Below are 14,607 nucleotides of genomic sequence, written 5' to 3'. Positions count from 1 at the left end.
AGTCTGTAGGTTTTTAAGGAGAAACATCTGATACATAGAGTCATACATAAATGAAACGTAGTGGAGATTGCCTGAGATTTAAAAGAGCAACCTCTGAGCAATACAAATTTACTCTGGATTGGCATCTTGGTAAATATGAGCACAGGTTGAGAGATTTTCTGCAACACATCAATCTTTTCTCAGGAGAAACATCTAAAAAAAAACAAAAAAAACAGGAGACTTCTGCTAAAAGTCTCCATTTAGCCTCTTTGTCGTAAACGAGAAACTTAAGATATTAAAGAGATGGGTTATGAATCTCTTCATGCTCAACAGACTTCACCAGCATGCAACTGGCTACAAATGCACTGATGTGTAGAAAGACAAAATGACTGCATTAGAGTGTTAGCAAGTGTTTTCTTAATTTTCTTCAAAGCCAAAAATACAGGGCTTTAATTAAAGGGTGGGTATGGGGGGTGTTAATAGGCTTTTTCTTCAGACAAAACAGCCCCCCCCCCCACTTCCCACAATACACCACATTACACTGTGGATGGAATGTCCGCTCAGACAGTATAAGAGCCAAAAAATAGAGGAGACGCATACATAGTTAACATGCTAAGAGCAAAGCAGCCTGGTTGGATTCAACGTAACTGACAGCCTGCAACCGTAGACTGCGGTTTAAAGGTGGGAGGAAAAGGCTTCTGTAAAGTCCAGAACATTCCCCGTGTTTCCTTAGAGAAATAAAAAGATGTTGTTCTAGCCCACGCTGTCTGGCCTCAGACAGGAGTATCAAACGCTAACTGAGGAGCAGTCTGGTGCAATGCCATTTCACATCCACCTAATTCATTAATGCAATTGAGATTGGGTGTCAGGTGTCATAATAGGTAGAGAGCACATTTCATGCTTTTCCTGAAACACAAGCTCCACACATGTGGGTGAAACAGGGAGAGAGACGCAAAACGAACAATCCACAGATGAAGAACACAAAGTACAATAACAGGAAACAGCGGAGAGAGAGTAACCAAACTGTTTGTCTGTAAAAGTGTCCATCATGTTCAGTCCACCTCTCTGATACTCACAAACTCATTTACGCCGCTGTAGCTCGTACCCTCAATCGCACCAGCTGTAAGTCAGAGAAGTGTGTGCACGGTTGGACAACTGGATGAATTCAAGAACACGTCTTTGAATAGAAATTGTTCCTGGGTTCACTTAACCTGGGTCTATAAAACAAATTCTGATTTGGGTAATGAAATATTCTTGAAACGGCAAAATTACATCACTGATGCAATTTTTCTTGCAATTATCAATCATTGCTATCCATGTACCTGCTCGGCCAGGAAACAAAACTGTGAAATTATGAGTACTAAATTATGGAATAAAGTATAAAATATAATTATTTATATTGTATAATATATTGTATAATAGAGTTGAAAATATAGAAAATAACAACAATAATAATAATAATAATAATTTTAAAATAATGTTTAAATAGAATTACTTTTCATTTAAATTGTTATGCTGATAATATATTTTGAAATGAAAACAAATATTGCTTTGGAAAAATGCATATTTATATAATTTTTAATATAATGCCAATATTTAATTTGCAATGAAAAAGACACAAATGCATACTGTACATTAACTTTTTTTTAACATACCATCTATGAATTCCTTTGATCTTATTTAATATTTTTGTTTCCGTACCCACTGTATATATATATATATATATATATATATATGTTGTAATACCATGCCGATCTATAATTTAATGAAAAAAATATGAATTTAGAGAAAACATATATTGTATATCAACTTTTTTTTTTGATATGAGCCAATCTATAATTTTTAAAGAAAAATATTTTTTGTAATATAATGTACATTTTTGTAACATAATGCCAATCTATACTTGAAAAAAAAAAGTATGTATATCATTTTTGTGAGACATTCTCAGCAAATTTTTATGTTTGCGTGAACAATTACTTTAAGGAGATCTTATTTGTGATTTTTCTTTTCTAATTTATAGTCAATATAGTTATGCAATTAAGGTGTTTTAGAATCTGGACAATGGTCATACATAAATTAAATGTAACTGAGATCTCTGAGATTGGCATCTTGGCAAATATGAGCACAGGTTGAGATCTTTTCAGAACTTTCTTCCAACATTTATCTGAGTATGCATGTCCATTACCTGCTTAATAGATCTATGTGAGTGCATACAGAAGTGACGTTATGTTCATTTGTCTATGAGTGTTTCAGTGAGTGTGTGTGTGTGTGTTGGCTCCAGCTGTGCTGTGCTCTCAAGCAGAACGGGAGAGGGAGGTGTAAAGACTGGAGCAGGTTTTGCCCTTCCAGCACCTCTCACCCTCACACTGCACTTCCTCCTCACTAATTAAGACCCACAGCAGGAGCTAGAGAACAGCTGGATGACCTGACCGAGAGTGTGTCTGAGAGACAGCGAAAGACAGGCAGACAGGGACGGAATTAGCGAAACAGAGGGAGAGAGATCTGTCTTCCTCACCTTCGCAGTGCTTGCCATCTCCCTTGTAACCAGTCTTGCAGATGCACTTGAAGGACTTTGGAGTGTTCTGGCAGAGAGCGTCGATGTGACAGTCGTCTGTGGATTCGGAGCACTCATCAGCATCTGTGGAGTAATCACATGGGATAAGATTTAGCTAAATGCGTGTTACACATCCCAGATCTGAAAAGATTATAGTGTTACGATAGCGTCACAGAAAGTGCCACTTTTTTGGTTTAATAGATAACAACATTTTCAGGCAGCTAGAAAGATATGAGCCAAACGTCAGTTTCTAAAAACATTACAACCTTTCTATTTAAATTAGATAATCTTTTAAATCTTTGTTCATTCATATCTTTTACAAACCAAACACGTTCAAACAGAAGAGCAAGAATGACTTCCAGAAACACCTAAGTGCACATCAATCTACCCAAAGACAAACTAGTCAAACTGAATTAAATAAACATTGTGTTTTACAAAAATCCATGTTTTTATGTGTCTCTGGGGTGTGGTAAAGGTTACTCTCTGTCACTGATCTGAGAGCAGATTGTTTTTTCTTATGAGGATATTACTGCTGGTTTAGACAGGTGAAGCTGAACTGCACAGAAAATAACAAAAATGACCAAATCTACTCAGACAGGACAAGAGCAGTCTGGAAAGAAGACATTTAGCTTTTCAGCCAAGAAAAACCAATAGAGTGTCCAATAAAGTGATATATTGATTCACCTAAAAAGCAGAAATTATGCTCACTCATGCTCCAAATACAGAAGTGAATAAATGAATGAATGACTGACTGACTGAATGAACGAATGAATTAATAATAGAGCAGAAAACTGGAAAGCTCATATAGAAGAAAGTGTCTTTTTGAGGAGGTAAATGAGGTGGTTTGGTTGGATATTGACGTGTAGCCTCACCAGTGCCACACAACCTTCAACCTCTTCTCTGGCTTTTCATCATCTGTAAGATCTAAATCGAGTGTTTCTTAAAACTTTACGCAAACTGAGCACCTTTTGCGCAACGGTGCGCTTTTATCCAACATCCAAACCATAAATACACATGGATAGAGAAAAAAACAGAGCTCTGTTTGTGCATTTCATAACTTAATCTCATAAAATAATGTCTATTATAGCCAAAAGTCGACTATGCGCAATCGTCATAACATTTGGAGATGAGTTAGGCTATTCATCTCTCCGTTTATTTGCAGAAGCATGTGTTCGACCTAAAATACACACATGAAAATATAAATTATCATACAATCTTCAGTAGTGTCGTGGTTAAAAAGAACAGACAATCTGTTTTTATTGTTTGTCTCATTATTGACTTTTCCAGGCATTCATTATGGAGAGACACAATGCGTATTGATGGTTGTGGAGGAGTGAGGGGTCGATAAGCCCCCCGAACCGACCCCATCAGGGTGGCTCATGTTCCTATAGACCCCATGGGAGTCCGAAGAGACCCCGGGAAAAGCTCTCTTTAAGGAATATCACGCGAAAAAACTGCGCGCTAACCAAGACGGACGCGTTCATGTACGCATATACCCTATTCTGTATATATTTCCAGTTATGTCAGGAATGAGAGGGAAATTTTTAAAATAAAGTATGACTAAATTATTATTCTAGATGAATGCAATTTCAGGCTTAATAATGTATTGCAATTACATGGAAATCATGTGCAAAAAACATGCAACCAATGACTTAGCCTATTTCAGGCGTTAAAAGTTTCACCAAATAAATGATGTGAAAGATACAGGAAAAGACAGAGGAACACTTACCTGCGACTCCAACATTTCCCATGACATCTAAAGTGTTTATAAGGAGGAAAAACAAACAGACATCCCAGGAGAAGCAGGCAGGACCCATGGTTAAAGGCTGTGAGTGAATGGACTTCTCCAGCTGTGCGTTACTTTGATAAGAAGCGTTTCTGCTGCTGCTGGCAGAAAGAGCAGGAGAGCTCGAGCCTCGAGACGCCTGCTGATTGGTTTGCGCACATTTGAGGAGGAGATGGGAGGTGGAAGGAAGGGGGGCAGATAGAGAGAGAGAGAGAGAGAGAGAGAGAGTATGAAAAAGTACAATAAACATTAAGCAATGAGAAAGTATAAAAAAAAAAAAAAAAAGGAAGATAAATTAGTACTCTAAGGCAACACACACATGATGTCATTATATAAAATCTAGATTGAATCTAAATTTCTAAAAATACTTTGCAATAATTCCCAGTTCTGCTTTGGTGCGTTTAATTCCTGACAAGAGTAAAATTGTGTTTAAATTGCCCATCTGTGACTGACAGCTTGCTGTCAAACTGAGTGAATCAACAAGGTGTAACAGTAAAAACAAACGTTCCTGATATAGCATTTCCCAGAAATCATTTGCTATTAAATGTTAAATTGACATGTAAAAATAGGCCTACTGAAAGTGCTTCTCAGTTTGGATTAACCTAATCATGATAAAAGTTATAGTTTTTAGTTCAAGAAAGATTCTCCCAACTTTGCTTCTGTAAAAGGAGCGACTCCAAATCATGTTAATTAATAAAAATACCAATCACTAGAGATGTTATACTGCCCTCTGCCGGAGAAATGGAGGGACATCATAACGATATTCAAATTATAATTGTATAGAGATTGCATTTAGCATTCGAAAAGAGCAATTTCTAGAGTTAGTAAAAAAAACGAAAACAAATATTTTCTCATTAGACATTTCTGTGACATAACAATTAGATTATATTAATGATTAAAGATTAGATTAAACTAATTACATTATTTTTCCAGACCTGTAAATCGCAAATTCCAGGTTTTCCATGACTATAGAAGCCTTGTATATACCACGGTACTTAATGATAAGCATGTACTTTGGTATACCAAGGTAATACCTTAAAAAAAATGTAATTAACACAAAACATACGCAAAAAAACCTGGTAATACCAATATGCCTTTTAAAGTGAGAAATAATCATTTGTACGTGACCCGAGTACACCAAAACGAAATCTTTGACGAATTATCAGCAAATCTTGAAACACCTGTCTATGATAACGGGTTTACAAAACAGACAGACAAATTGACAGAGTCCTCCTAGCTGTGACATAACTGTCTCTGAGGGTCTAAAAGACGCTCTCCATACATAGTTCTTAACTTCCACACGTGTCTTTTTCACAAGTAAATCCTGTGTCTAAAACGCCGAGTATGCCGGCTGGGAACAGCACAAGTTAAATGCGAGAACGCGAGCAACGCCAAGGCACGTACAGCGGCGCACACCACTCTGTGTGACGTCACATCGTCCTAGCCAATCGCCGTCCTGGTTCGCCAATCATTTGCGTGTCATGGCGTCCTCCTTGAACGGGGTTGGGTGCATTGCTTCATAATAGTGCGATATTTCACATTCCCACGATCAGCTGAGCGGCTTCAATAAGTGTAGGATTTTATTGCACTAGCAATGGGGACTGTGCACGCACGGGTAAATGTTTTCTTAAAGATTCGAGGTGAAATATGCTTGTTTTGTCTGTGACCTCTTGTGTTCAGAATTACTGTGCTGCTTTATTGCTTGCTTTGCGTGTTATTGTATTGTTAAAGAAAGCTATCCAATGCGTCTTTGTGCACGTGCCACCGGATATGGCTATATATGTCTGCAAAATAATAAAACTGGTCCTGTTTGTTTTGTAGAGTATGGATTCTTCTTACCCCATGTATGGGCGAGACCTGGGCGTCAACACAGATGATTTGGAAGTGATGGAGGCGGTGCAAGAAACTAAACAAGAGGTTTTAGAAAACAAAGATGTAAGTTGTGTTAAACTGCTACAGACTTCTTTTAAAAATTGTTTTATCCTGATACAATGAAACTACCATGCCATGTTCATATTATGGTTATACCATGTAAATGTCATGGTACATGAATTGGTGAACATGAATATATCTTTCATGCCATTTTTTATAGATCAGACTGTAGCATCCTTACAAAAAGTACCATAAAATATTAATAGTATCTGATGGTAATACCATAGGATTTTCCAGTACTTAAATTCATGTATTTGCATAGTTTTTCAAGGTACTTCCAATGATAGTATGGTACATGTCCAAAAACATGGTATTACTGTTGTGCCATGTCCAAAATCTGCAGTCTCACACTATGACATCTCTGACTGTTCTCATCTAGGTTGTTGTACAGCATGTCAACATTGAAGGGATGGGCAGAACTAAAGAGGATTACTTGGGCTATGAAATCTCTGATGTCTTCACTGCCAGGAACCTGGTTGAAGTAAGTGAGCTGTCAAGGTCAAAGTGTTTGGACTAGTTAAGTTATTATGAGTGGGGATAGACCAAAGTCATCCAGTTTGGCTGATTAACGGAAGGGTTTATTACACCTCGTAAATTTCGTGACACAGTTTTCAATGGACAGTGCACATTTTTTGTCATTTTATAATTTGGATACAATGTGAATATAATTTTGCTTTGGATAAAAGCATCTGCTAAATGAATAAATGTAAAATAATTTATCATTAAATTGTATGAAACATATCATCATTATATTGTTCATAGATATCAGCCATTCAAAAACCCCTATTGGTCGATCACTAATTATGAAATGAGGTATCAAGCTCAGTGTTTCCGCAGGTGATGAGAAAATCCCACGAGGCCAGACAGAGATTGCTCCGTCTAGGCATATTCAAAGAAGTGGAGGTGGTGATTGATGTTTCAGAAGGTACTACATCCATAACATCTTCATGCTTGATTCAGTTATAGACCGTTCAATGGAAAGTGTCCCGTTTTTCTGGACTGAGCAGCTGTCTAGCCCTGCCTGTAGCGTATTAACCTACATTAGCTCATTTACATACTCATAAAGAAAGGTAGACCAGTGGTTCTAAAGGTCGACCTTTTTATTGTCAGTATTAGATCTCTAGCATATATATATATATATATATATATATAGTAGAGACAAGTTTAGAAATTTAACCTGGCTTCATAATAAATATATTTACAAGATTTTTCTTTTAACTTAATAGAAAGACCATTATGCATTAACATTCAGCTCCGGTGTTGTTTGTACAATGTCTTTCTGATCTCTTCTTTAGGAGCAGAGGCGCTGCCAAATGGACTTGATGTTACATTTGAGGTGACTGAGCTTAAACGACTTACCGGCAGTTATAATACCATGGTTGGAAACAATGAAGGCAGTATGGTAAGAACCATAATACACACATATATTGCTTTGCATCCTACCCCTGCCATGTTGCTTTGCAACTGAAATCATTTTAAGTTGCAGCACAAAAATGACTAAACTGAAATAAAATAAATGAATGCCATGTAGAAATATAAAAAAAATTATAATAAAATAAATAACAAAAGCACATAATATAATTACTAAAAGTTCAAATAAAATAAAATGAAAACTGGAAATACAAGAATAAAAGCTCATTTAAAATATGAATAAATAGTAATATAATAGTATATAATTAATACTAAAACATCTGTTTAAGATGTTGTTAATCTCAAATAAGATGTCCATTCATACTACGAATAAGAAAATGAATTAAATAATATTTAATGTGAATAATAATAGTAAATATGAATAATATTTATAATGTAATTTTCAGTCTGTATGGAGTATTGTTTTATTATCACCATCTTAGATTTTTGATGTGTAGCTTCTGCATAATGTGTCATTGTGTTACTGCATTTGTGTGTTTGTTCCTCTAAAGGTCTTGGGCATTAAACTTCCAAACATGTTTGGCCGAGGAGAGAAGCTCACCTTTCAGTTTTCCTATGGAACTAAGGAGACGTCATATGGCCTTTCCTTCTTCAAACCACAGTCGGGATATTATGAACGCAAGTATGATTTCTGTGAAAAACATTAAACCGAAGTGTGTAATCATTTTCTATGTTAAGATGCTATTATACCCTTCAGCTTTAACTATAAACATAACAGTGATGTTGAATAGATATTAACAACTTGACGTCTTTGCTTTGTGTAGCTTCACTCTAAACCTATACAAAGTCACTGGACAGTTCCCATGGAGCTCTCTAAAAGAGACGGACAGGGGAGTTTCTACAGAGCTTAATGTAAGTATTCAAATGTAAGTATGTATAAAAAATAAAAAAAAGGAAAGTTGCTGAAAATGTACTCGCCCTCAGGCCATCCAGGATGTAGATGAGTTTGTTTCTTCATCATAACAGATTTGGAATGATTTGTCATTACACCACTTGCTCAACAAAGGATCCCCTGCAGTGAATGGGTGCCGTCAGAATGAGAGTCCAAACAGCTGATAAAAACATCACAATAATCCACAAGTAAGCCACATGACTCCAGTCCATCAATTAACATCTACTGAAGTGAAAAGATGCGTGTTTGTCAGAAACAAATCCATCATTAAGGTGTTTTAACTTTAAACCATCGCTTTTACTCAAAATGCGAGTCCATAATCTACCATAACACTTTCACCACTGAAAAAGTCCATTCTCTGTTGTTCTTTTGCATTAAAATCCACCAACATATTTGTTTCGAATTGTTTTGCACTGTTTTGACTTGTAAATGGTGCTTTATCTGAGCATATTTCTCTCCTGATTCACTTTTTACTTCACAAGACATTAATTGATGGACTGGAGTGGTGTGGATTACTTGTAGATTATTGTGATGTTTTTATCAGTTGCTTGGACTTTCATTCTGACGGCACCCATTCACTGCAGTGGATCCATTGGTGAACAAGTGATGCAATGCTACATTTTTCTAAACATGATCCGAAGAAACAAACTCATCTACATCTTGGTTGGCCTGAAGGTGAGTACATTTTCAGCAAATTAAAATTTTTGGATGAATTACTCCTTTAATAATGTAAGATTTAATGTGTCTTGCAGTTCCCTCTGTGGATGACGGATCACACTCTGAAATGGGAGGGCGTGTGGCGTGAACTGGGATGTCTGGCCCGCAGCGCCTCCTTTGCTGTGAGAGAGGAGAGCGGCCACACTCTTAAATCCGCCCTTTCTGTAAGCTCCCCGCTGCCTTAATCCCAAGTGTTTTGGCTCCATGGGTTTAGACTAATGGCTGATTTCACGGATTTCTTGTCTCACACTAGCACACCATGGTAATAGACACCAGGAACTCTGCCATCTTGCCCCGAAGAGGTGCCTTACTGCGGATCAACCAGGTGTGTGGACTTGAACATCAGCCCAGAACATATCAGTAGCTGTTTTGTATTTCGTCGCTCACCATTACTTTTGCCTCACAATGTCCATCATTGATTTAAACTGTCTGGAGAAGGTTTAGCGTCACTGTTAAACAATAGTTGTGTTCGCTCTGTTGGTTTAGGAGCTGGCAGGATACACCGGCGGAGACGCCAGCTTTCTCAAAGAGGACGTTGAGCTGCAGCTTAACAAACCATTTATCTGGGGATCGGTGAGTAGTCTTGATTAATTTATATTGTTATAGATTGTTCTGGTTTTGACAGTGTCTGTCAAACTGTAACTGCCTTGGAAAGACTGCCGTTGCTATAAAAGTCTGTATTTAAAGAATATGTGTGGTATTTGGACATTAATATTAAGTAGGTCTAATGAATTTCTCTTATAGGTGTTATCTGCATCTTTATGGGGAGGGATGATCTATCCTCTTGGGGGTCAGCCTACCTCCATTGCAGACAGGTGTGCGTTTGTTTGTTTGCTTGCTTTTAGGTGGATGCTCCATTATTTTTTTTTGAAAGGTTTTATAATTATACAGACTTATAATTATATAATTATTTTTATAATTATGTCTCATGTTGTGTTCAAGTCATTTTGACCCAGAAAAAGCTAGTTAAAGTTATCACATTGGACTAAAACTTACTTTGCTCAGACAGGGTATAGCAATTTCCCAAAAAAGTTGTAATAATTTTTATACTTTTTTTGTGTGTTTTTTCCTCCCACCTTGTTACACTTGTGGTATTCCTGGTCAAAAATGAAAAAAAAAAATTGCTCATAAATCTCTCATTATGCTATCACCAAATATTGGATTAGGTCTTTTATTCAACTTATTTTCTTTCACTTAGCACAGGTTTTGCATTTCGTTTTGGATTGGTTGTAGGCCTCATTGGTCTGAGCTCGTGTGCCTCAGTTTTTGAGTGAACATTTAGAAAATTATCCGCAAATAATGTTTTTTTTTTGTTTGTTTTTTCACTCAAAAAGTGAGGTGAATAAGCTCCGATCAATGAGACCTATGACCAAACAATTATAAAAAAATAAATATAAAACCTGTGATAATTGAAAGAAAACAAGTTGACAAAAAGATTAAATCCAAGATTTGGTGATAATGTAGTATAATAAGAGATTTGCAAGCAATTTTTAAAAGGCACATCATTTTTGACTGGGAACACCAAATTAGGTAAAGGGTTTTTGGTAGAATAAAAGCCATCTTTTATCAGCACAGATCTAAAGAAACATTTAAAAATGATAAAATCACTCTGTGCTCAATTAAAAAGCCATTCACCAAGGACATGTAAGCAATTTAGCTAATTTAGACACTGAATCCCTTCAATCCTCGCCTTCTCAAAGACATGTTAGCCAGCCTGAACATGTTCATACCGTTGTTCAAATTACATTGTGCATGTGGTATTATGTCAGGTTCTACCTGGGCGGCCCAACCAGTTTGAGAGGTTTCGGCATGTACAGTATAGGCCCTCAGAGTGAAGGTAAAAGTGTATTTAAAAAAAAAAATATATATATATATATATATATATACAGCATATAATTTTTGTACCTTTATAATTTTGTAAAAAAAATAAAATCTTAATGATTGTTTCTGATTTTGATATCTATACCTGATCAGGTGATTATCTGGGTGGGGAAGCGTATTGGGCTGGTGGGCTTCATCTCTACACACCCCTCCCCTTCCACTCAAACAAGGGCGGCCTGGCTGACCTCTTCAGAACACACTTCTTCCTTAATGCTGGAAACCTTTGCAACCTCAACTACGGTCAGTAGTCATTTATTGAAAACATTATTTCATTATTTTTATCTGAGGAAATTGTCTGTAGCAGAACTGTTATTGTTATTTAAAACTAAAATGAAAACCAAAAAATTTTATATTTTCTTTACTTGAAATAAAACAAACGTTAAATGAAATCAAATGAAATTATATATTTTTTTAGTTGAACTTTATGCTAATTAATTTAAATAACTAAAAATAAATTACTAAAAAGTATGTAGACATATATAAAAAACAAAGACAAAAAATACTAAAACTTTAACTACAATTAAAATGGAAAATATAAAAATTAATAAAAATCTATAATAATATCTCAATGATACTAAAAAATAACACTAGTCTCTAGATCTTGACTGAATATATGCCCTGAAGCCTTTTGTCCACATGGTGAAGCTGTTGTTGAAGTGAAACTTTAGTATGGCACTTTCAGTTTAGTGACAACAGTGGGCAGAGTATTATGTGGTATAAATCAAAGGCATTTTGCATGTTTAAATGAGCCTGTTCTTCCATTTACAGTAGTATTAGCTTGACATTATGCATCATGTTTGTGTAGGAGAGGGACCATACGCACATCTGCAGAAGCTAGCAGAGTGTATCCGCTGGTCTTACGGCGCAGGAATAATTCTACGACTGGGAAACATTGCTAGGCTTGAACTCAATTACTGCTTTCCAATGGGTGTTCAAAGCGGAGACAGGTACATACACATCCACTGAACCACATTCACACTGAATCGCTGCCAAGATAAAGGCAGTTTTGAATTGTTAATAAAGATTAGTACTTTTGTTTTTTGTTTTTTGTAGCCAAACCACTTATTTTCTACCTTTACTCTCTCTGATGTTTTGAATTAAACTATGATGGCCTTGTCAAAAAACTGTGTTGGTTCTGCTTTCGATTGACTTGTGGGTTTTCTGTCCAACCTTTAATATCCACCTCTTTGCAAAGCAATGTAACCAGCGATTTAAATCCTAAATGATTTTTTTGTTCCTTGACAGGATATGTGACGGTGTGCAGTTTGGAGCAGGCATCCGTTTCCTGTGATCTCCTAAACTGCCGTCCTACTGTTAAAGCAGGGATTTGTGGATTTTCAACGGAGGGATCCCTCCTGCATGCAGTCTCTGAGGATGCACTTCAGTTTTGTACCTGTAAGACAAAAAATACTTGGTTTTCCTGCATACCTCTCACTGTTTGAATAAGAGTCCAGGATTTAGTGAATGAAAATGAAACCTTATCCAGGTGCTAAAATAGTTAGGCTATTACAGTTATTTCCAATGAGGAGAGCTTTAGAGATTATTCATGATCAAGCTGTTAAACCAGAGATTTAATTCAAATCCACACCACCGTCCACTCTAATATGTGCTTTGTCGATGTTTTAAGCAGTCCGGATGAAACACTGAATTATAAGAATGAAGAATTGATTATTTAATGATGCATTTATCCTGTAGCCATTTGACTTGAACAAAGCACATTTTCTCCTTTTAAATCTGATTGTCTAATGTTTCAGTCAGTTGTCTCTTCTAATGCCAAACTAGATAAATGAATCGATTCAATCTGACCTCACTGAATGAGCAGTGTGTCGAGTTTCTTCCAGCCATAAGTCCCCTTTGTGAGATCCACCAGCAGTGCTTTATTATTAGGACACTTTTTATTATTGTCTGACCTTTTTAAAGTTATCTTTATTGTGCACAAAAAATAAACCTTTTGGTTCCCTGATGTATTTGTTCTTATTTTGTGATCATTTAAAAAAAAATTTGCATTAAATGGCTGAAATTAAATTGTCAAACAAATTTTTACATGGCAATGGTGTACATGAATACACCACTAATCGTAAGAAATTTACAGAATCTGCTGGAGACCTTACAGAATGAAGAATAAAACATGAGATTGAAAAGCAGAAATGTCAATAGCTCATACCGAACTACTTTTTCATCTTGTTACAAAACTGTGCTTTTAGTCCCTTGAGCGGCAAAGCACACACACATAAGAGCCGTTTTTCTGTCTGTCAAGGGTAACTAGCAGATCATGAACAGCTTGATATCTGTCATGGAAAAGTAAACGTGAAATGTGTCCAAACCATTTGCAAGATCCCTCCCGAGCCAAAAAACTGACCTTGAGGTAAAGACCAAACACACACTCCCTGTTCTAACAGATAACTTGCAGTAAAGCACTCTATGTTCTTGGATGAAGAGTTTTGTGAGTTCAAGTATCATTTTAACTTCTATATATAATATTATTAAATTAGAAGTTCTCATGATTCTGCAGGTCTTAAAAATTAATTAAGGGCAGAAAGTTTTAAATTCATGGCATTAAATGTTGCATACATTGCAAAAAAGAGAATATCTTCCCAAGTATTTTTGTCTTGCTTTCCGATAAATAAATATCTAAACATCCATAATCAAGATGCATTTACTTAAGGTGCAAAACGAAGACAAGTCTTGTTTTCTAAATAAACTGAACAAAATTAAGTGAATGTATGCTTAAAGGTGCCATAGAATGGAAAACTGTATTTACCTTGGCATAGTTGAATAATAACAGTTCTGTACATGGAAATGACATACCGTGAGCCTCAAACACCATTGTTTCCTCCTTCTTATGTAAATCTTGTGCATTCAAAAGACCACTGAAAAATAGGCGAATCAGAACATAACACCGACTGTGACATTACAGTCGGGATCACTAATAGTTACGCCCCCAACATTTGCATATACCCGCCCATGTTCTAGACTTGCACAGCCAAATCATCAGAAGTTCTGCAGGTATTGTGAAGAAACAAGCGAGGACATGACAATTATCTGATCTTGTAAAATGTGTGGTAAGCACTGCCGCTGTAGTTTACACAGCACGTGCGATCACAAATCTCGAAAGTGAAAGTAAAAAGCTATCCTGCATTCGAAAGCAGTTTCTATGCCCCGCATATTAATAGCGGCTCACTGATGTCCACATTTTACATACAGTATAATTACCCAACGATAACTGCGAGAGAACAAAACTTCTATGTAGATATCAGAGAACAACTTAAAATATTGTATCAATGCATTCTATGGCACCTTTAAAAGAAGAACAAATATCTGTCAAAGGGGTAACAAATATTTGTGTACTATTACTAATATTAGTTATTAATAATAATGCTGTTATTAAAGGGGTCATATGATGCGATTTCAATTGTTCCTTTCTCTTTGGAGTGT

General features: G+C 36.2%; 2 protein-coding genes across 8 annotated transcripts in view; one reads left to right on the top strand and one right to left on the bottom strand.

Annotated features, from left to right (window-relative positions):
- The window catches only part of LOC107743513 (signal peptide, CUB and EGF-like domain-containing protein 1), a 78,831-nt gene extending 73,099 nt beyond the window's left edge, over positions 1-5,732 (bottom strand). For 4 of the 6 annotated variants that reach the window (XM_016556758.1, XM_016556787.1, XM_016556793.1 and 1 more), the window contains exons 1-3: positions 5,622-5,732; positions 4,263-4,461; positions 2,495-2,617 (exon numbers count right to left, since the gene is read on the bottom strand). In XM_016556758.1, coding sequence (XP_016412244.1) covers positions 2,495-2,617; positions 4,263-4,350 — 211 coding nt within the window. In that variant the 5' untranslated portion in view covers positions 4,351-4,461; positions 5,622-5,732. Of the gene's footprint in view, positions 1-2,494; positions 2,618-4,262; positions 4,462-5,447; positions 5,457-5,621 lie in introns of those variants that run through there. The other 2 variants (XM_016556769.1, XM_016556778.1) reach the window with 2 other exon arrangements.
- Positions 5,733-5,762: 30 nt separating this feature from the next.
- On the top strand, positions 5,763-13,135 carry samm50l (sorting and assembly machinery component 50 homolog, like). 2 transcript variants are annotated; one of them, XM_016556921.1, is made up of 15 exons: positions 5,763-5,959; positions 6,141-6,254; positions 6,631-6,732; positions 7,089-7,176; positions 7,547-7,653; positions 8,174-8,304; positions 8,447-8,534; positions 9,327-9,455; positions 9,545-9,616; positions 9,778-9,864; positions 10,036-10,106; positions 11,061-11,128; positions 11,266-11,412; positions 11,978-12,119; positions 12,418-13,135. In XM_016556921.1, exons 2-15 carry the CDS (start codon positions 6,144-6,146, stop codon positions 12,461-12,463), a joined length of 1,389 nt encoding a protein of 462 aa, XP_016412407.1. In that variant the 5' UTR covers positions 5,763-5,959; positions 6,141-6,143; the 3' UTR covers positions 12,464-13,135. The 2 variants fall into 2 exon arrangements, with proteins under 2 accessions (XP_016412407.1, XP_016412401.1); XM_016556915.1 differs by having other exon boundaries at positions 5,765-5,934.
- The last annotated feature ends 1,472 nt before the right edge of the window (positions 13,136-14,607 follow it).

Source organism: Sinocyclocheilus rhinocerous, unplaced genomic scaffold (genome assembly GCF_001515625.1).
Source record: "Sinocyclocheilus rhinocerous isolate Xijiao unplaced genomic scaffold, SAMN03320098_v1.1 scaffold551, whole genome shotgun sequence".
Taxonomy (NCBI): Eukaryota; Metazoa; Chordata; class Actinopteri; order Cypriniformes; family Cyprinidae; genus Sinocyclocheilus; species Sinocyclocheilus rhinocerous.
This window is presented reverse-complemented; position numbering and strand designations above follow the sequence as displayed.